Source organism: Crinia signifera, chromosome 9 (genome assembly GCF_055691185.1).
Source record: "Crinia signifera chromosome 9, ASM5569118v1, whole genome shotgun sequence".
NCBI lineage: Eukaryota > Metazoa > Chordata > Amphibia > Anura > Myobatrachidae > Crinia > Crinia signifera.
In genome coordinates, this window is record NC_139225.1 from 11,002,345 (window position 1) to 11,025,376 (window position 23,032).

The 23,032-nt window shown below is 45.2% G+C and overlaps 1 protein-coding gene across 1 annotated transcript in view; it reads left to right on the forward strand.

Moving 5' to 3' along the window:
* Positions 1-260: 260 nt before the first annotated feature.
* The window catches only part of ASTN2 (astrotactin 2), a 349,199-nt gene continuing 326,427 nt past the window's right edge, over positions 261-23,032 (forward strand). Inside the window, exon 1 of the mRNA XM_083161032.1 lies at positions 261-446. Coding sequence (XP_083017158.1) covers positions 261-446 — 186 coding nt within the window. The remainder of the gene's footprint in view (positions 447-23,032) is intronic.

Here is a 23,032-nt window from a genome sequence, read left to right on the forward strand (position 1 = left end):
CTGCAACATTGGCGCACAGCCGGTGCATACAAATACGCAGCTGCGGTGGCATTTGCGTACATCTCTGAATTCAGTTAAATTATATTCAGTAATATTGTTAGCACAGAAGCAGTGTTATGACATCACTGAGGAGGAGTAAGATGTCATTGGTCACTTACACTTACATGAGGTGTTGTAGAAATGATTGGTTCTAATTTCCACATTGCTGTCATGTATATAATGCTGATTTTTGGCTATAATAATGTCATTTATTTTCAGAAATGTCTGGCAGTACTGAGGACCTATCTCTTGTGCACTGGACCCAAAAATGGCTGGAAAACGGAACTCTTTACTTTCATCTGTTTCTGCGCATGAGGGAACACACTTCACTAAGTACCCCTCCAACTGTGCAGGAGCCAGTGCAGGAACTGGACGAACAGATTCACGTTCTACATGTATCGGTCATGGTAAGTGGAATATATGATATAATTATAGGGTATGCAGTCATTAAATGTAGACACATGAAACAGGTTGTATCAAAAGGTTTGCTGGGTGCATGCACCCAACATGTGGCTGGTGGGAGGGGGCGTGGGGCGGCTAGCTGACATCATTGGTTGTCAGCTGCCTGCCCACTTCCTTCAGAATGTGCTCGCACATATAAGGTTGCCATAATTGATACATCTGTGCAATGTAATCAGTTACCGCATTGTGGATTGGTACAGTATGATATAACCACAGCACATCTGCATCTGAGGATGGTGATAAATCGGACCCATAGTTACACTTCTGATTTCTGTGGCCCTTGCTCTTCATTGTTGTTTGGCAATATTATATATAGCGAAGCGCCTCTTGCTAGCAAACTACTGTGAAATATATCATATTTTGTGGCGAATATAAAGCCTAAAAGAGAGAAGGGATGAGATTTTAGAGGTGTATTGTACATACTGAGATTGACCACGTTCTACCTATTTTTTATTTTCTCACCCTTCGTTTCCTTTTTGTTTTCCTTATGGAGCTTTTAGTAACAAAGGGGTAGATGTATGAAGCAGTGATAAGGGAGGAGAAGTGGTAAAGAGCCTGGGACGTTATCACCGGCCAATCAGCTCCTGACTGTCCCTTTTTAAATCCAGCCTGTAACTTTACAGTCAGGAGCTGATTGGCCGGTGATAAAGCACCAGGCACTGTATCACTTCTCCCTTATCACTGCTTCATACATCTACCCCTATGTTACGGCAGGAAAAAACGGTAGGGCAAAATTCTGGGGGAAATGACCCAATTGAGATGTGCTCTTTTTGTTGACTGGTAGTTGACTGCATCATCCAAACGGGGGCAATATCATCGCCTAAATGGGTTGTGACAAATTAGAAGGCTGATTGGATAACTGATGTTTAAAGGGTATTATAGTTGTGTTTAGGAATTCAATTGTTTATCACTCCCTGATCTATGGGGGTCCATGTGAAGGTATATCCATTTGATGTATTTGTTAAAGAGGATCTTGCTGATTATGGTCGGGTTTAGCCGCACCCAATGGCCCTTATTCTGGTCGGTGCGGATATATCCGCGTGCGTTTGGCCCGCCGATGTTTTGTGTCTGCGCATGTGCAGAGGCGTCTCTGAGCATGTGCGAGCGGGAATGATGGGGGAGGTTCCCTTAGATGGAGGAGGCGTATTCCGTGAAAAATACACGTGCGGTCCGTTCGGCCAGCTTCTTACCGCGTACGGACGGAGTTGGCGATCCGTATGGAAGGCGGGGTTTCGCACGCACGGTCCGGGCCGCATATTCGGATCCGGCCGCACCGACCAGAATAAGGCCCAATGTTATGCAAAAAGTACTGTTTGAGCGCTTAAACTACTCCTTTTTGCCTATTTCAGCTTTCAGATGCGCTTACATTCGAATCTCCTCCCCTTACAGCAGCAGGCTTGCCTACCCTCCCGGAATGGCCGGGAGCCTCCCGGAAATCGGGTCCTTCTCCCGAGCCCCCCGGGAAGGTGGGCAAGTCTCCTGCATTCTGGTAATTGCCCCCTTCCCCCCCCCCCCCCCGCCCGTAGGTGTAATTACCTGAAATCGAGGGGACGGGGCTAAAATTACGCAATCGCAGCATTTCGCGTCATTTAAGCCCCGCCCCCTCTCCACGTCCCGCAAATCGCAGACTTTTTTTTTGCGGGCGGGGCCAAGTGACCTCAGACTTGCTTCCGCCCCCCTGACGTGTTGCCTCTCCGGGCTTCTCCTGGAGAGGTGAATTTAGAAGTAGGCAAGTATGCAGCAGTATCTGCCTGCAGTGCAGGCTGTTGTCTTTGATTGGGCATTGCAGAGTGACTGATTATTGGCCCTCTTTTCTTAGCCACCATACTTTTCCTTGAATAAATATTTATAAGTATTTATATCTCATTTAATCAAAAGCTAACAGTTTTTCCACCAAAATCTACATCTGAATGTGTTTATTTATTGGCAGTTTAAAAGTGATTTGGACACATATGACGCACCTCATCCAATAGAAGGATTATATTCTTATCAAGAAGAGATATGCCTCCAACAAAATGAAAAATATATAATGTACTGTATTACTTGATATTCAGATATTGCATCTTGCGCTTCATATCTTATATTTATATATATTCAGAAACAGCTCATCTGAAACCATCTTTATATGGCTCTGAAAGCTCCACACATTAATAGCAGCATAGATCCCTTCTCTTGTTCACAGCAGTTTGCAAGCTCGCGATGCTTTTTCAATCAGTGTTTAAAAATGAGAGTATATTCACTGATACCGGGGAATCGTGTTCCCAGGGTATGATCCAAAGATTGACTGGCAAACGAGAGGCAGTTTATGCACCCTACACCGGCATTCCTAGAATGTAAAACACATAAAACTCACTTAGAACTCGCATTGGAAGCTAATCCTGACAACTTCCAGGTTTAAAAGAAATCTTGAATAGGAAAGATAAAAAATTTCAGAGGTGTGTATTTCATTTTGCCTTCAACAGAATCCATAATGGAAGGAGATTCTGTATTTCATTCCTCACATTGATTCTACCTTCTATTGACAATCAGAAATCCTCCTTTATGTCCTATCTAAAGCCTTTAGAAGTCCATTGATCAGTGTAAGGTAAATGCGCTATTTTTATCAAATAGGATTCCTACTAGTACACACATATCGGATATAAATAGCAGAGTGTAAGGAAACAATAGTTATTTAATTACTGGTTCCGTGAATCAATGCAATACGGCAGCTTCCTGCACTGGGAATATACTGTAATATACTTATACTGTAGTATTTATTTTCTTTTAAAACCCACAATTCATGTTCTACCTCTAAGATCAATCCGGCTGGGGGCAGGCCCCCTGCTAGAAATGTTGGGGCCTGGGACTGACCTTAAGTTTGGGCCCCCAGCAGCACAGCGGCCCCCCGCCTGCCCGCACGCACGCCCGCCTGCACTGTCGTGCACCCCACCCCCATTACTTACCAGCATCCAGCAGCGTCAGCATTTTTGACTCCCTCCTTCACAGTCCGGAGTGCACACTGCTCAGTGCAGCCTGCAGAGCGCCGAGCCCCTCTGTGCCCTAGGCTCGGTGCTATGCAGGCTGCACTGTGCATGCCTGGAAGGGGTCTGCCGGGTTTGGGAGACCCGGAGGCGGGGTTGCGGGTGCAGGGGGAGGGTGATCTGTGCCGCTGGGGGCAGCTGCCCAGGCCCCTTCAGAGGCCGGGGCCCGGGACAGCTGTACCCATGGCACCCCCCTGTCGGCGGCCCTGGCTGGTGGTATAGATCATTGGTTAGACAGCAACTAGGTCAATACGCATTAGGTCAACACCACTACAGTAGGTCGACATGATTAAAGGTCGCCAGCCAAAATGTCGACATGGGGTTTCTCTCTTTTTTTGTCCCGAATGCCGACACAATCGACATGTGCACTGAAACGTAGCACCGCATCCCCTCGCATGGTTCACTGTACTCGCCATTCTTCGGACGCAGTGTCTCGCTACTCTATTTTATTTTCTCATCACGCCCTAATGGATGGTAGGGCATTAAATAACCGCCTGTCGGCACAAAAAAAAGTGGAAAACCCCATGTCGGCCTTTTGAGTGTCGACTGTCCCCATGTTGTCATTCAGTCATGTCAACCTTAATACATGTCAACCTAGTGTTGTCGACCTAATGCTTTTGCAGACCTAGTGACCGTATCCCCCGGCTGTCCCGTTGAGTGGTGGCAGTCCTAAGAGGATCACATGATCACGGCTGCAGGTGCTGCCAGGAAGTGGCAGCGATAAAAGCGCCCTGTCTACCAGTCACATACTCATCCCATTCCTGCTGGCACCAGAGCTCCTCCCCTTTTCCTGTGCTAGGTCCGTCCTATCCCTTTAGCAGTGGGAGCAGTTGGGAGATTTGCCTTGGCTCCCACCGCGCATGCACATTGGAGATGGGAAAATACCTTAATAAATTATTATATACAGCTGTACCCATGCCCCTTGCAGCATACTTGCCTACTTTTGAAAACTAGTTTCAGGGAGATTATAGTTGGTAGTAGCATTTTGCACAGCACTTCATTGAGGGGGCCTGTCATGCTCCACCCAAAGGGCGTGGCTAGTTCCATATATGGAAAGATTGTGAAAAGAGATTGTGAACGTGGCAAGTAGAAGCGTGGGTGTGTACTGCTTGTAAAATTACTTATATCCAAATGTAGATGAGCCCCACAGCAGTTAGTAAGAGATACTATACTTAGTAAAGTGCTGGGAAATGGTGCTGATGATTCAATGTAAATGTATCCATCTCTCATCCCCCCCAAAAAAAGTAACAGTGTAATGTGGGCTAGTTTACATGAGGGAGATTGCTAGACTAATGAGGGAGATTGCTGCTATGTCAGGGAGTCTCCTGCAGAATACAGGAGGGGAGGGAACTATGGTGTAACAGTGTAATGTGGGCTAGGTGACATGGGGGAGATCGCTAGACTAATGAGGGAGAGAGGGAGATTGCTGCTATTTCAGGGAGTCTCCTGCAGAATGGGTAGGCAACTATGCCTTGCAGTGATTTACGGACATGGGCTCACTTTGCAGCATCAATGCATCTGGATCACAGGTGCGAGTGTATGCACGTACCTGATCTCCTGCAACTCATGTGCGAGGCACTATTGTATAAGGACACATCTGTAGGGATATCAACATTCATTTAGCTTATTATATGTTTAAAAGCATTTCAGGTCAGTGTTGCCATTGTTTTCCCACATCACAACATTCTTGGGAATATACTGTGAACACAGTGACGTAACTATAGCACCGCAGCCCCCACGACCGCGGGGGGGCGCTATGCATGTGCGGGCGCCGGGGGCTGCAGTGCTATAGTTACACCCCGCCGCCCGCCGCACCAACCCCCGCAAACCCCCCCATCCCCAGTCTTTACCTGTGTTCAGTACGCGCTGGTCCCGGCTCCCTTCTTCTGCTATAAGGACCACCACAAAATGTCCGCCCCCAATTAGCAGACAGTTCTCTGAAACTGTCTGCTGTATGGGGGCGGACATTTTGTGGTGGTCCTCATAGCAGAAGAAGGGAGCCGGGACCAGCGCATACTGAACCTAGGTAAGACTGCAGGGGATGGGGGGGTTTGCGGGGGTTGGTGCGGCGGGCAGAGGGGCGGGTGGGCTGTTGGGAGCCCTCCCTTTAACGGCGGGGGGGGGGGGCGCAAAAAATGTAGTTACCCTGCTGTGTGAACAATAGCTCCTGAATGTTCAAGGATACAACCAACAATAGGGTCATGAAGTTTAAAGGTGTGTACACACGGTGCAATATGGTCACTGGGCAATTTTGGCTTAATATCTGTCAGCAATATATTGCTCAGTGCACCGTTTTCTTCAGCGACCATAATGTAATGTCTTGGAAATGCCCAGACCTGGATCAGTTGTAATCTCGTGAGTCAGTTTGAATATCTGCTGGGCTGCTTATGACAAGGCAATGTAAATGTTTGTAGTTTGGATGGGGAGAGCCTAATTGATTGGACAGGCCATTTCCATCGTTTTTTTTGACATTCAACAGTCCACAATCTACGCTGTCACATGTGTACTGGAACTACTTTAAGGAAGACATAACCATCCACAGTGGGCCGCTCAGTGGCCATACACAGGTTCTTAATAATTGTGCCCAATATAATCTGGACAGGATTATCCTTGGCAACAGACAAGGACAGTGGGGCAGATTTATGAAGTAGTGATAAGGGAGGAGAAGTGAGCCAGAGGAGAAGTGGCCCATGGCAACCAATCAGCACAGATGTAACATCTATAATTTGCATAATGTCAAATTATACAGAGCAGGTGATTGGTTGCCTTGTGCTCACTTCTTCTCCCTTATCACTGCTTCATACATCTGCACCACTGGCTTAAATCATCACATCCACATACAAAGCAGGTGGTACCAGGCAAATATACAGTAGACTGGAGCAATGTTCTTCTGCATCCATGGGATATGGGATAAGAAGTCCCAGACACAGTACATAACCTGGCATGATATCAATATTTGGACCCCTGGAGGACTGATGAGCCACGGTTTCAGTTGTTTCGGGCTAATAGTAGGGTTTGGGTTTGGGTGTGGTGCCGACCCCATTAGGCCATGATCCCCAGTGTCAGCAAGGTGCTGTGCATGCTGGTGGTGGTTCCATATTGCTGTGTTGTGTGTTGATGTTGCATGAACCGACACGCGACGTCAACACACCCCACACTGGTCTACCTAAACACGTCATTGTTCGGTAATGAAAACGTTGCATTTCTTGATGAACATTTGCATTCCTTCATGGACTTCTATAGGGGGTCCTACACAATACTAAGCACCTATTGCATGACAATTAGCACCTCAGTGTACAACACTGTCAATGATATACGCAGTAGCACACATAGACAATGCTTCGCTTTACAGGGAATATTTACTCATTTTTATGTCAGAAGCCATTTATACCGCTTTCACACTGCCTAAACGTTTTAAAAACTGGTATTATGAAACGGTATTTAAAACGGGTCTGAGCCTTCACACTGCAGTAGATTACCGTTTTAAATACCGTTTAAGTACCATTCACATCAGTCAACCCGTTTAATCCCCTGAACACGTTTCAAGGCAGACTGCAGGGGACAGCCTATCACAGGTCTGTAATCTGTTGTTTTTACTAAATACCGTTTCAGAGCCATTCTCACTGCATAAAAACCGGCTCTGAAACGTATAGGACTCAGCTTTTTAAACGTTTTGAAATACCGGTTATCTTCAACCGGCAAATGAACTCTGGCGCTTTCCCACTGCAGCCCTAAACGTTTTAAAATGGAAAAAAAACGGCAATATACCGTTTAACAAGTGCGGTGTGAAAGGGGTATTAGCCTACTAGTAGGTCTTTTGTAGTTACTAATTAATTATTATTTACTAACATTCTATTTGCACCAATATCTGTAATTGTATAAAAGATACCATGCAATTAATAAATGATCATATTGCTATTACAATTGCATTTGTATATTCACTATTACAGTCATGTACTATAAAGCTTAAAAGAAACAATTTAAATGAGTAGCTGCAGATAAATGCCAGTTGCCAATAGCTGTTTTATTATTGGCCGCAGAGTAGCCATCGGCATATTGCGTATAGCAGCAGCTTATTTTCATTCTAATTTAAATATTCATAGATAAAACACCTTCTGGCTGCTAGTTTTGTATTTGTTTTATATGGATATTCCAAACCAGAGCAAAATTGTTATTCCTCTGCATTATATATGAAGCGTCACACAGAACCCTACCAAGTCACTAACATAACCATCCTTAACTTCTGTTCTTCTGTATGTAATTGTTCGTGTCATGATCCTTTCAAAGTCTAGACTACGGCCCTGTGCAATGTACGGTATCAGCACTTTATAAATAAAAGGTAACGGTGAGTGCAGCAATACTCCGCTCTGTTGCTAGCCAGCAGGTGTTGGCATCTAATAGTCTGTACCCCTTCTGTGCTTATTGTTCACCAACAGCTTTTCCATTGCTTCAGAAAACAGCCCAGTTACTGGGACAGCATGGATGGTGTAATGGTTAGCATTACCGCACTGAGGTCAATGTAGAGTCTCCCGTATCCGGAGATCTCGTATCCGAAATATTCCAAAAACCGTGGTTTTGTAGCGCGTCTCAGTCAGATGGGGCACCTCTCCGCCAGATTCTGGCGCTGGCGCAGCGCCAGCAAAAATGAGAGGCACTCCATCTGTATTGTTTAATACTGCCGTATGCAGTCATATTTATTCGTATTAAGAATATGAAATATCGTATTCGTATTCTTAGTAAATTTCCCCCTATATGTCATCATGTTTTAAACATCAAGAATATTTTCAAAAGTACCTGATTTTAGCTTCTTCAACTCATCAATTGACAGGCCCTTCTGAACAGTACCACCTACCTTGTGGTACATGTCACGCCAACCTAGTTTTGCCCCTGCCCATTAGTATCCGGGAGAAAACAGGGCACAGTTTCCAGTTTGCAGAAGGAAAAAGAGGAAGCTACAGAGGAGAATGATTTCAAATAGAAAATTGTCAAGCGCCGTCAAACAGCGCCCCCCCCCCCCCCCCTGCCTGAAAATTGACATGCACTCTGTACCATTGTACCACCCTAATTACAGCACTGCCCATTAGTTTAATAGAGCAAAAGGGGACCCATTTGTCCAGTCTGCAGGGGAAAAAGGAGGAGATAGCTACAAAGGAATAATAATTAAATAGACAATTGACATGCGTAGCTGAACAGTAGTCCCTGCCTTGAAGCAATCTGTGCTGTTGTACTTGTTATACAACCATAGTTACGCTTAAGGAGAGGACACTGGAGCTACAGTACACGCCTTTTGATGCTGAGGGACAGAATTTGTGATACCGTGTCTTCGCCAAGCAAATGCAAATTTGTTAAATACAGTATAAGTGCTCAAAGTGTTGATACAAGATGTGTTTTAGTGCAGAGAAGAAAGGAGCTTTTGAAAATAAAACTCAAGTCTTCGATATGCTCATTCATCAGCCTCTTACTCTTTTCATGAAAATGTTCACAGTAATTTACTTCAAGAATTTAATGAGCTACAAATAAAAGTCTATAATCTTCCATATTTGCCTCCAGTAGAGTAACAAATTACAGAAAAAATGACTATTTACTGAACCTAAAATTTCTTATGTGGGGTGTGTCGCAGTGGCATAACTAGATACATTTGGGCCCCATACCAAAAGTTTGTAAGTGCCCCTATTTATCACCTAATGCTGAAAAATGTATACAGCACATGATACTTTGACAGGCAAAGTGGGCCCCTCTCAGATCTGGGCCCCATAGCAGCTGCACCCCCTGCTCCTATGGTAGTTACGCCCTTGGGTGTGTGGACCAAACCCAGGAATGGGGAGGGTCCACACGGATCGACGATGTCTAGATCAACAATCGTGTTATTGGCCACTCATGGTTGAACGCATGAAGCTAGACAACTAAATATGGCCGGCAGAGTCTAGATCGACATTAACAGAAGATCAACGCAGGCAAAAGGTTGACGGGAATGTGGCCAACAGTGATAAGGTCAACAGACTTTTTGTTCATACTTTAGCATCCGAGTGAACATAGAGGGAGAATAAAAAAGTGTGCGAAGCACAGTTCCCCAAGCATGGCGAGCGCAGCCATACACTTATACGGTGTCCATGTAGACCTATGTTGACTAAGACATCTAAAAAAAAAAGAGCAAATCGTTTGTCAACCTTGTCAGTGTTGACCATGTTCCCATCAATCCTTTGCTTGCATCAATTTTCTGTTACCGTCAATCTAGACCAGGCATGTCCAACGTTGGCCCTCCAGATGTTGTGAAACTACACATCCCAGCATGCTTTGCAATAGTTTTAGCATTCTCTAATAGCAAAACTGTGGCAAAGCATGCTAGGATGAGTAGTTTCACAACATCTGGAGGGCCAATGTTGGACATGCCTGATATAGACTCTGCTGACTATTTTTAGGCATCTAACTAGATGTGTTCAACCATGAGTGGTCGACCACGTGATTGTCAATCTAGACATCATTGATCTTCTATAGTATAACCAAATATGTCAGCCCTGTGTTCTAGGGAAGGTGTTTTGCTCCTCATCCTCAACATTCTGGAGCTTGGTAAAGTCGGGACTGAAAGAGTCCCAGTTGTGGGGGACTTTAACTTTTACGATCAAAAATGTGAAATTACAGCAGATATCCCCATAGATACAAAGAAAGTGATATACATCCTCCTGCACTCAAACAGAAAACTGCAGCTAGGAGACACACATACTGTATGGGATACTAAATCCAAAATAGGTAGAATCCAAGAAAAAAGTTTGAATCTCCACAGCGCTATTTCCCAGATAGGGCCCGAAGATCCTTATTAGGAGGATATTTTTCAAGGTCTCCAACCATAAAAGGATAGAAAAAAATCCTTAAGTTAGGCACAAGGGAAATCTTTCTAAATTCTCCTGGATGTAACCATGTAAGATTCAACTAGTCATACTTGGAGATGTTCCTATAAAGGTTTCTTTATAACAGCCAACTCCCCGACCCATATAAATGCACACTCACCCACCTTCATTTTTTATTCTGGGTGAGAACGTGCGGGTGGATCTGGAGTGTATTGTCACCCTTTTAAGAATAAATTTGTTTAAACAGTTATTTGGACAGGAGATGTCAATATTACTGCACATATACATCTACAATAAAGAAACCTTTCTGTGAACATCGGGATCACCTTATAGGCGAGTGTGCATTTATATGGGTTGGGGAGTTTTCTGTTACAAAGAAACCTTTATAGGAACATCTCCAAGTAAGACTAGGTAAGTCTTACATGGTTACACCTTGGAAGATTTAGAAAGATTTCCCTTGTGTCTACCTTAAGGTTTCTTTTTTATCGCTATATGGTTGGAGACCTTGGATGAAAATTCTCCACTAGAAAGGATCATTGGACTCTATCCAGCAAACAGCGCTGTGAAGATTCATACTTTTTACTTGCATCCCTATAGATACATTCAGAGCATACTTAATATCTGTGTGTACCCCAAATAAATATTACATTTGGTAAATGGATCCCATAGTCTACTAATGAGATCATCTTTAATGTAATGCACCACTTCTACTACATATTTACTCTTCCTTCCAAGTTAAATAATTCCAATTTAAGGTAAATGCCTTTAATTCAGCAATTTTGTCTTTCTGCAATTGCATTCTCATGAGTTAAAATTATTCTGGGAATATGTGTTATCGTACTGTGATCACTATTAGCCAAATGTCCTCCTGACTATGAACATTTGTTGCAAAATAAATATTAACTTAATTAGACAAAATAAGGTGGCGCCTCCTACATATTTGGCTGCTGTACCATGTCTCTTTAATCAGATCTACAAATCTGTTAGCTTTGTTTTCATGCCATTCTCTTTCCTGGGATTTCCGATGCCAGCTGCTGGCCCTGTATAAATGATCCATCATGCCTCGCAGTGACTTTGCTATCAGTACACGGACTTCGGTCACCCGCTATTTGGCTGGAACTAATCAGCGCTCGAGTGATCTTTATTGAAATAGAAAAAAAAAGAAAGGTTTAAGCTGACAACATTTCCAGTTCTACTCCCATCTCACCGCAACCTTTTATGGATAAGAGAGAAGCATTTGTCCAATGAGACTGCGATTCATTTATTGTAGATAGTATTTTAGATGTTCCCTTCATAGTTTATCGTTTGCATCAAAAATACTTTTGTGTATTTTTAGGTGAAGGATTTTAGGGTTTTGTCTTATTTAATTGGTTAGTTTATATTTTAGTCATTTTGGTGGTACAGTTTTGCTAATTGATACTATGGAGTCAATGCTACTGTGCGCAACGGGTGCTTTGTGCCGATGCCGTGACGTTTTATTGTCAGCAGCAGCACCCAGATTTACTCGCTTCGTGGGCTGAAATCAGCTTGACTTTGCACAAAAGCATTCAGAGCTCTTACTGGGAAATCGATAAAGTGGAAGGTGATCTTGCACCAGCCAATCAGCTCGTAACTATCAAGTTACCTGCTAGGATTGAAAAGTTTCAATTAGGAGCTGATTGGCTAAAGCATTATCACTTTCCATTTATCATTTCTCCAGGCTGCACTGTGATCAGGGCTGTAACTAGGGGGGGGGGGCTGGGGGGTCACACGCACCGGGCGCTGCATGGGGGGGGGGGGGCGCTGTTGGGGGCGGGCAGCAGGGGTCCGGGGGGGGGGGCGTAGCAGCAACTGGAAGCAAGCTACGCTATTTGCCCGGCGGGAAGCAGATTTTGAAAAGTTTTGCCGGATGCTGATTGGCTGAATTCTCTCAGCCAATCAGCGTCCGGCAAGTCTTTTCAAAATCAGCAGCGCTTCCCGACGCCAGGCAAATAGCGTAGCTTGTTACAAGTGAAAGCCAGCACGGCGCTGCCCGTCCACTGGACCGCGCTGCCTGTCCCGGAACTCCCGCTGCCCGGACCAGAACTCCCGCTGTCTAAACCAACAGAGGTGGGTGCAGGGTTTGCTCAGCCACCGGCGCCAGGGGCAAGGCAGTCATTTGGTCCCCTCCCAAGTCAGGGGGGAGGCGAGAGGGGGTATGACCAAATGACTGCCTTGCCCTGGGTGCCAGAAACCCTAGTTTCGGCCCTGCTGTAATATGCCCTATATGCATAGGACCTTATTCAGGTCCACTTGCAAGTGGCGGCCATTCCCACTGGGTCCGATGTTTTTTTATTGCGCATGTACATGCGCTTGTTACGTGTGGCCACTGCGAACAGATTGTTCAGCAGGTGCACGCAAGCAACCCTGCCAGCGGGCGGCAGAGAGGGGTGTGGGGTGGCGGGCTGCCCCATCACCATATGGGAACGCTCAGTGTTTCATGGGCAGTCCCATGAGAACTCTGGGCGTTCTCATGCTAATGAGGCATGACGGACAGGCGGGGGGGGAGGGAACATCACCATATGTCAGCTGCCCGCCTACTTCCCCCCTGAGCACACACACATTTGTAATGTTGCTCTGATGCAGGCTACAAATGGATGTTACTGTGTAAAACCCATTTGCATACCCTGCGAGCGAAATTGACTTGCGAATGGGTGGCGGCCATCCACCATTCGCAAGGCGGAGTTTGGTGGATTCGCAACCAGAATAACCCCCATCATGCTTGATGTCCATGAATGTCAAAATGAATAAGATTGACCAGTATACTCTATATACAATTACGTTTCCTATATTATTTACCAAAGTCAGTCCAACACAATGTCATTAGTTCCTCTGCTTTATAAAAGCAATACCCAGAACAAATGAAGATGTGCAGGACAGGGAACGTAACCTGTGTGTTCCAATACAAATCAGGCAAATTAGACATTTGGGATAATCTGACCAAATGATCCAAAGACTTGTGTGGAAATGAAGATCCTGGTCTACAATTTGCAGTATATCTTAGCCGAACAGCTGCGGGAAAATGTGGATGTGACATAAAAAACACCAGGAACAGTACTAGAGAGATTACTATATCTGACAGCAGAAGAAAGTGACACCGCTACGCTTCCTCATATATCATTCTTAAGATATCCCCATGCTATCTGAATCACATGCAAAATATATTTTTTATCTCCCTTCTCAATATAGAAACTTAAGCTGCTTCTAGTCAGTGATAAAGCTGTTTGCTAACAGCTCTTCCAAACAACTAAACAGTGTATGAAATGTGTCGGAGCTTGCGGACGAATCTGCCATCTTCACTTTGAACCAAACTTTACGGCCAACAATCGCCGTGCGTGACAATTGGTAACATGGAAGCGGCTGTGCAATTCTCTACCAATAAAATGCAAATGCGGCAGGAGGCGTCTGTAGAAGATAAAGATTGAGTATCCCTTATCCAAAATGGTCGGGACCAAAAGAATTTTGGATAACGGATAATTCCGGATTTTGGAATAGATTTAGATTTGAATGAGATATCTTGAGGTATCTTACATTTATGTTGTATAAGCACATAAAACGCATGAAAGATACACAAATAGATTTTATTTGTGCATGAAATAAAGTTTTAAAAACATAAAACAAAGATTGTCTACAAATTCAGATACTGAATTTGAATGCCAAGCAATAATTTTCTTGCACATTTTTAGTACCATATCCCCAGTAGTGCCAGTTACATATCATTTCACCAGTAGTACCAGTTACATATATCCTCAATAGTGCCAGTTACATACTGTATCATGTCCCCAGTAGTGCCAGTTACATATCATGTCCCCAATAGTGACAGTTACATATCATGTCCCCAGTAGCGTTAGTTACATATCATTTCACCAGTAGTACCAGTTACATATCATGTCCCCTGTAGTGCCAGTTACATATCATGTCCCCAGTAGTGCCAGTTACATATCATGTCCCCAGTAGTGCCAGTTACATATCATGTCCCCAGTAGCGTTAGTTACATATCATTTCACCAGTAGTACCAGTTACATATCATGTCCCCTGTAGTGCCAGTTACATATCATGTCCCCAGTAGTGCCAGTTATATATCATGTCCCCAGTAGTGCCAGTTACATATCATGTCCCCAGTAGCGTTAGTTACATATCATTTCACCAGTAGTACCAGTTACATATCATGTCCCCTGTAGTGCCAGTTACATATCATTTCACCAGTAGTACCAGTTACATATCATATCCTCAGTAGTGCCAGGTACAAACTGTATCATGTCCTCAGTCATGCCAGTTACATATCATGTCCCCAGTAGTGCCAGTTACATATCATGTCCTCAGTAGCGCCAGTTACATATCATATCCCCAGTAGTGCCAGTTACATATCATGTCCCCAGTAGTGCCAGTTACATATCATGTCCCCAGTAGTGCCAGTTACATATAATGTCCCCAGTAGTGCCAGTTACATATCATGTCCCCAGTAGTGCCAGTTACATATCATGTCCCCAGTAGTGCCAGTTACATATCATGTCCCCAGTAGTGCCAGTTATATATCATGTCCCCAGTAGTGGCAGTTATATATCATGTCCCCAGTAGTGGCAGTTACAGATGTCACCAGTAGTGCCAGTTACATATCATGTCCTCAGTAGCGCCAGTTACATATCATATCCCCAGTAGTGCCAGTTACATATCATTTCCCCAGTAGTGCCAGTTACATATCATGTCCCCAGTAGTGCTGTTATATATCATGTCCCCAGTAGTGCCAGGTACATATCATTTCCCCAGTAGTGCAAGTTACATATCATATCCCCAGTAGTGCCAGTTACATATAATTTCCCCAGTAGTGCCACTGATTTTGAACCCAGCTTGCATCGTGCTTTTAGTATATGGACACAGGCTATACGTCCAAAACTGTAAAATGCTTTACACAGGGTTTTTAATGGGTGTTACAGTATGTTTTTTAGTGCAACTGTTATTCAGGTTGGCACGCAGTGCTGCGTGTCATGTTTTTGTCTACCACTGTGATGCTGTAACACACTCTCTTATAGTATTTCAAGATAGCTCACACACCCTTGCTCAGTAGATATCTCAGCGGCCATCTTGGCATAAAGCATGAAGCGTCCCTGGAGATTTAGAAGACTGGAGTCTATCTACTCCTCATTCAGCACCTTGCACCACCACAAACCTTGTCTTGTTACCAGCATGCCAATTTAATCTCACATCACATATACCAAAAATAAAGTTTGCCAAAGTTTAGCTTTGAGGAATTTAGAAAACAACTCACTCTGACCTGATGCTAAAGGCAGCAAAATCAGAGTCATTTCTCCAAGGTTTGTCACGTGCATCAATAACCGTGACTGCGTTTGTGGGTTTCATCTTTCTATTGACTTTGGCGCTACATATGTGTATGTGTATTTATATAGTTATATCTACTTTTCCAGCTGGAAATTTCCCGTCCGTATTTCTCATCCTCATTTATGAAATTCTGCAGCTGGAGCTGACTTAACTGAATTGCCTATGGTCTCAAAGAAACTATCTGTATTTATTGCTATGTAATTTCACATTTGTCCCTAGAGCTCAGGCCAATAGTTATTTTCCAAGTGAATCACCTTATTGTATGTTAGCTACAGCACACCTCTGCTGATAAGCACATAAACTGGGTACTTGTTATAGCGGCATTACAACCTAGAAAAATATATTTCTAACCAAGGCCCTTACGGTGGCCAGTGCCTATGGGAGGAGCCAGGTTAGAAATATACATTACTATGGGGTAATGCATCTCTACATAGGATGTTTCATCTTACCGGTTTTAGCATGCACAGAGAAAAGGGAATACTGGATTATGTTCTGTCCTGTACTTTCTGCAAATAGGATTGTTCGTTGCATCAGGTACAGTGAAGAAGGACCTTGAACTGACTATCTACCAGGGACGGATTGAAAGTCAGTGGCGGGGTCCCTGCGGCAGATGGGAAGTCAGCGACTGGGTCCCAGCAGCAGATGGGAGCTAGCAGGGGCGGATTTGGTCTTCATTCCGGCCTGGGAGCAGGGGGCGCCTGTATGTAATGCGCGCGGGGGGGTGGGGTGGCGGCGTCATGTAATGCGCGCAGGGGGTGGTAGCGGTATGTAACGTGCGCGAGGGGGGGGCTTTGGGGCAGCTCACCTGCTGCTTCTTTCTGGGAGCCTGGTGCTGTGCCGCTTGAAGGCCCTGGGAGGTACTGTGCGTGCAACCGCAGCAGCCTCCCGCGGCCATTTTGGATTTGGGCAAAGTGCTGCGGCCGCTGCCCGCGGCCCAGCCAGCCCAGGGGGGATCGGGGCCGGCCCCTTTTTAAAGAGTTTTGGGCCGGCCCACGGGGAAATGGCCCGGTTTCCCGGTGGGCCGATCCGGCCCTTGGAGCTAGTAGCGCTACTAGTTCGATCCGCCCAGGAACCCCACCGCTGAGTGCCCATCCGCTGCAGGGACCCTGCCGCTGACTGCCCATCTGCCGCAGGGACCCCACTGCCTCCCCAGCGCTGCGGGGACCCCGCTGCCTGGACCCCACGGTGCCCAGGTACCACCAGCCTCTGTTAGGAGGGGGAGGGGGCACCACAGTTTTGTTGTCCTGTGCCTGCTATCTACTCAGGCACTCTGTCATGACAGCTACAGTATTTGTAGCAACTCATTTTGTCACACACTTCTCTGAGGTACACCCAATATTCACAGCAACACATCTTATACTGCGAATACACTATACAGTTATCTGGCAGACCATCTGTCCTTTCTGGAACAGGTTATAACTGTCTTCACACTGTCGTAAGGGTCTCTGGGCCCTTAACCTATGCACACCTTTATTGGGTGAAATATGGTTTGTATTATATGTGTTATATGAAGGATTCCCTGCATTGCTACTTTGTCGGATCTGTTTCGTCAGGTTTTTTCGACAATCCACAGCCGTTTTTGACGATCCACGGACTTTCCGACACTCGTCAACCATAACATTAATTCAGCTGTCGAGTTACTGTTGGATCGGACGAAAATGGCCTGGGATACCGCCTGTCGGGACGTTCCAACAGTTGGAATCCCTAATTGAATACCCCCCAAGTCTGAATAACCCCCAAAATCTGTTCTTAAAAAACACCTTGTATACTGTTTTGCTGTAATCCTACTGGACTGTAGGTCTACGTTATGAATTGGCGGATAATAGGGTGGGAGAAGCTGTCTTTGTGACACCGTTTTCTCAGCGAGAAAGATAAATTGTGCTAGTTTATGAGATGAATTGCTTGTATTACCAGTGTTCTATTGGGATCTAGAAGTGTCAGGTTCCCCCTCCATCCAATTTGCATATATAAAACTGTGTGCAATCATGTTTATAATGTCACTTTTGCTTGTACTGTACAATATGCATAAAGGAATTCTATTGTATTGTATTACCTTGTGTACATGGATGTATTTCAGATTTATGCAGTCCACAGCATGTTTTGGTTCTCCGTGATACATGGTATGGAATACTAATTGAGTATCTGGTCTAAGCCCAGGGAGGGGAGTGTGTTACCCTAATTGCTACATTCTTTTGTTTAGTTTGTTGAGCCAAACACAGCAGGGACTGTATACAGATAAACAATGAAGAGAATTCCCTATGAAAACATATACTTATTAGCCATTTGTAGAGAATTAGAAGGCATTGCAGCCAGTTTTAAAAATATTATCTACAGACATCCAGTGTCACTAGTGTGATGCCTTATGATATTATGGGGCTAGTGGCGGATTCAGGTGGGAGGGGCACCCGGGGACACCCCCCCCCCACCCCATGTCATTTCTGACTATTTATTTTTTTGCCCGACATGCCACCCGTTGAGCTGCTGCCACCGCCGGGAACAAAGCATTCACAGCTGGGTATAGAGCGGGGAGCTGCAGTGGCGGCTGCAGTGGTGGGTTAGGGGGGGGCACGTGGACACATGCCCCCCTGTCATTTGTGACAATAATTTTGTTTGCCCGCAGGGCCACCCATTGAGCTGCTGTAGCCGCCTAGAACAAAGCATGTATTCAGAGCACTGTCATGCTGCCATCTGCTGGGTCCGCGAGCCAAACGGAGCTCGCTCTTGGTCCGACAGCCAATCAGGAGCCATCACACCCTCAGGAGCCGCAGCTCTCTGCCCGGCTGTCAATGCTTTATTCCCTTCGGCTGCTGGCAACTCACATGGAACCCCTGGCAATGCACATGCAACCACACATGGCAAAGTGCATGGAACCCCACATGGCAACGAGCATGTAACCCCATATGGCAATGAGCATATAACTTCACATAGCAATGCGCATGTAACCCCACATGTTAATGTGCATGTAACCCCAGATGGCAATGAGCATGTAGGTAAGCAGGACTTATGTAACATAATTTGTAATAGGCATTACAAGGTTTGGCATAATACCTAATGGACATTTTGGTGTGTGGCTTACTGTGTAATGGGCATTACGGTGTAAATTTTTGAAGCACCTTTGCCACGCAATGTCCCTGTTTATGGAGCAAATTGGGAATTTTGGCACAATCCATGTGGCATTATGTGAATTTTGCCTCAATCCTTTTGGCATAATGGGTAAGGGGAAAGTATAATGGGGTCTACTATTTTGTTGTATAATGTGTAGAGGTGGTATGTTGTGGTACACTACGCTCAATAACACACACCTTTTTAAGTGGCCACACCCCCTTTTCAGGAGCGCATGAGCCTTTGGAGCGCACACAACTACATCCTTCGCTTTTGTAAGCCATGGTGGGCCAGTGTACTTTAAATGCCAGGGCCCATTTTTAATCCCATTCCTGTCCTCTCTCTTCTCTCCTCTTCTCTCTCCCTGCTCTCTGAGCGGGCACACTGGCACCACTAGCGCCCCCCTTTCATTTTCTCCTAGATCCACTCTTGATGGCGGCTCCCGTGCCCTGGATTTAAAACATAGTTTTCGTGACCCACCGAATGAGGTTGCCTGATTGCGATTGGTGGGCCCCGATTTTTGTCTACAAACATGCTAATCAGCTCAAACTTTCTCTATGTTATATGTTGCAGAGTTTATTATAATTATACTGATTAGTGGAGTGTAGCACTTGCTGTAAGGGATCCGATATGTAATGCCGGCGGTCGGAATCCCGACACTGGAATCCCGACCGCCGAAATCCCGACATGGGGGGGACGTGGAGCGCCCCCCCTTGCGGGCTCGCTGCGCTCGACACGCAGCGGGCCCGGTGCCTCGCTACGCTCGGCACGCTATTTTATTCTCCCTCTATGGGTGTCGTGGACACCCACGGAGGGAGAAAGTTTCGGGATTTCGGCGGTCGGGATTCCAGTGTCGGGATTCCGACCGCCGGGATCCCGACCGCTGGCAAATTGACTGCATCCCGCTGTAAGAGTATGCACCTGCATTTTCTCTTTTTTCCTGTGTGGAGCTATTAGTTTCAGCATGGTAGCACCTCCCATGTTTAGAATAACCAATCTGCAAGAAGGCGTGAAGGAGTGAGCTGCCTGAGAGCCTGCCTCAGATCAGGTAATTTCGGGGTGGGGTTGGGGGGGGGGGGGGTTGGGGGAGGAGTTTGGTTCTCTAGGAACTGAACCAGCTCATTTCTAAATACAGTACAACTAATAGATGAATGCTGTAGGAGGCCTCCATAAGAAAAATATACCTCCTGCCAGCCACTGTGATCTGAGTGATGCATCCAAAGCCTTAGCTTACTCGGGGTCGGCTGTTGGAACTCCTCTGCCAGGTCCGGTTAGTCTGTGTTTGGTGGCACAGGCCTTTGGTTCAACATGCCTCGCTTTGTCCCCGATACACAACCGAAATGCTGCAGCATGCCAGCGTACCTCCCAACTGTCCTAATTTTCACAAGACAGTCCAGTATTTTGGGGTACTGTTCCGCCGTTTTAACCTCAGTAAGCAACATTGTCCTGCACTGGGGGAGCAGTTGGGAGCCCCCCTGTCACTCGCTGCTCTATTCACTGGCAATGCCCCCACAGTGGTGAAAATGGGAGGCATGGGTTGTGTGGGCATATTTTCCACAAAGCTGCACTGCTATTGGTGAGGCCACGCCCCCTTTCCAGTGCCGCTGACTACCAGAATGTTGCATGATGTGTATCAGTCATGCAGCTTGGGGGGGGGGGGGGGGGTGTTCGGTTGGGTTTCAATCAATCACACATGTGCAGTTTACAGAGATACTAGTTAATAGTTAAAAAGAGTAAACATTAATAAATATATCCCTTGGAGCTGTAAAAAAAATTGGCAAGTAAACAGAATTCATTTGATCTGTATAAGCTAAACAAAAAAATGCTGAAAAGCCTGCATTACACATTATGTTATATATTTGTGTGAATACAAATCTTAGACCATCTGTTATAAGAAAAACCAACTCCCTGATTCACCTGCTGGGTTTGATTGCATGTTACACCTGCTTTCTAGTTAGCAGTAAGGCTTTTAAAGCGCATCGGGGAGCAGATTCGGTGGCAAGGAGAAACGAGAAACGTACACAACACCTCTGTTGTACTAATGCATGCCGGAAAGAAAGCTCTTAGACATTTACTTCTACACTTTCAAACCCTTTATTTTCAAAAAGAGAAACCATTTTATAAATGATTGTCTGAGTTACTGATTCCAGGGTAGTACATTTGTGGCCGCATGTTCACAGCACAAGGACCTTTATAATCCCGTTAAGAGGTTCACGTGTTTTCTTAAGTTAATTATATGTGTGTGAACCTGCCTTTATATTTATGCAAAAGGTCAAAACTAGAAGTGATCATTCACTAACGTGGTATTTTGTGCAGAATTTCCTCCGAATGCGCAGCAAACAAACAATTCGATTAAATGTAAAATAGCTGGTAGTGCCACCAGGCATCAGTGCTGAAATGCTCCAACTGAAAAGTATAGAAGACATAATTAAAGTTTAGGTGTCACAGTTATTAAGCGTACAGTACTCATTAACAAAATGTTTTAAATTCTATTTATGGAAATACCCAGTAACATAACAATGGCATGCTTGTCTACCTCCCGGAATGGCTGGGAGGCTCCTGAAAATACAGTGCCATTCCTGGCCCCCGGAAGAGGTGGGTATGTTCCCCATAGCCCCACCCCCTGGTCGCCTACTTCTAATGCAAATGGGCAGTCTGAGAGGGCCATATGATGCGATTTATGCTAAATTGTATCATTGTGGCCATAGGTGCCGATTTATGTTTTGCTGGTGGGTGCTCAAGCCAAAAATATAGAGGAGTGGCTTCGTGTGGAAGGGTCGTGGCCACAAAATATCAGATTGTTACCTGATAATATGTTTTCCTCTACTCCACCATGGCAGCCAACACCTGTGGGTTATCTCCCTTCTGGGTAGTACTTGGAAAGGAAAAAAAGACATCCGGCCCCTATATAAGGCTCCTCCTCCTGGGCCTCCTTGTCTTCATTTCTCCAGCTTAAATATAAACTCATAGTTATTGCATAACAACAAATTAACAACACAGGGTCGGGAATATATGCTGCCATGGTGGAGTAGAGGAAAACATATTATCAGGTAACAATCTGATATTTCCTCTACCTCCCCCATGGCAGCCAACACCTGTGGGAGGTACCCGAGCAGTACTATAAGGGTGGGTTCCCTCTGATAAACATAAGATAATAATATACATATAATCATATATTATGCATAAAAAGGATTTTTTTTTTACAAACCCTTGTTAGTTTAAATTGCTGCACTTAGCACTTTCCGTCCGAATTTTGCGTCCGCCGAGGACGTAACATCTATTCTGTAGTGCCTCGTAAAGGTGTGAGCCGAAGCCCAACCTGCTGCTTTGCACAAATCTGTAATGGACGCTTCTCCTTTTTCTGCCCAAGATGTGGCTAGTGCTCTCGTAGAGTGCGCCTTTAACCCTGATGGTAAAACTTGGTTATTCATCTTGTATGCCTCTTGAATACAGCACCTGATCCATCTGGCCAGTGTCAATTTTGAGACACCTAGTCCTTTTCTACATCCTTCTGATAAAACAAATAAATTCTTTGTTTTCCTGAAGTCCTTTGTTCTCTCTATATACACCCTAAGTGCCCTCACCAGGTCCAGTGTGTTCAATCTCTTCTCCTTCTCATTACTCGGATTCTCACAGAGAGATGGAAGTACTATTTCCTGGTTTACATGAAAATTTGAGACTACTTTTGGTAGAAACTGTGGGTTTGTCCGCAACACCACCTTACTTTCAAAAAAGTTTAGAAATGGCTCTTCCGCCCATAAGGCCTGTAATTCGGACACCCTCCTGGCCGACGTTATGGCCACCAGGAATGCCACCTTCCAGCTCAAGTACTTTAGAGGGACTTCCGTTAGGGGTTAGAAAGGTTTGTCCATTAATGTTTTAAGGACCATATTCAGGTCCCAAGGCGCTAGAGGGTTTTTGAACGTTGGTCTTAACTTTCTGGTTGCTTGTATAAACCTTTTAACCTACTTGTTTTCTGCTATGTTCTTATCGAGCATAGCTGCCAGTGCCGAAATCTGTACCTTTATTGTACTCAGAGACAGTCTCTTTTCCAGACCTCCTTGCAAGAATCCCAGAATTCCTGGTATTTCCCCTGGAGGCTGCTGATTTTCCGCACACCAAGAACTGTACTTCTTCCATACCTTATAATACGATTTTGATGTGGATTCTTTCCTTGCCTTTAGCAGTGTGTTAATCACGGTCCCTGAG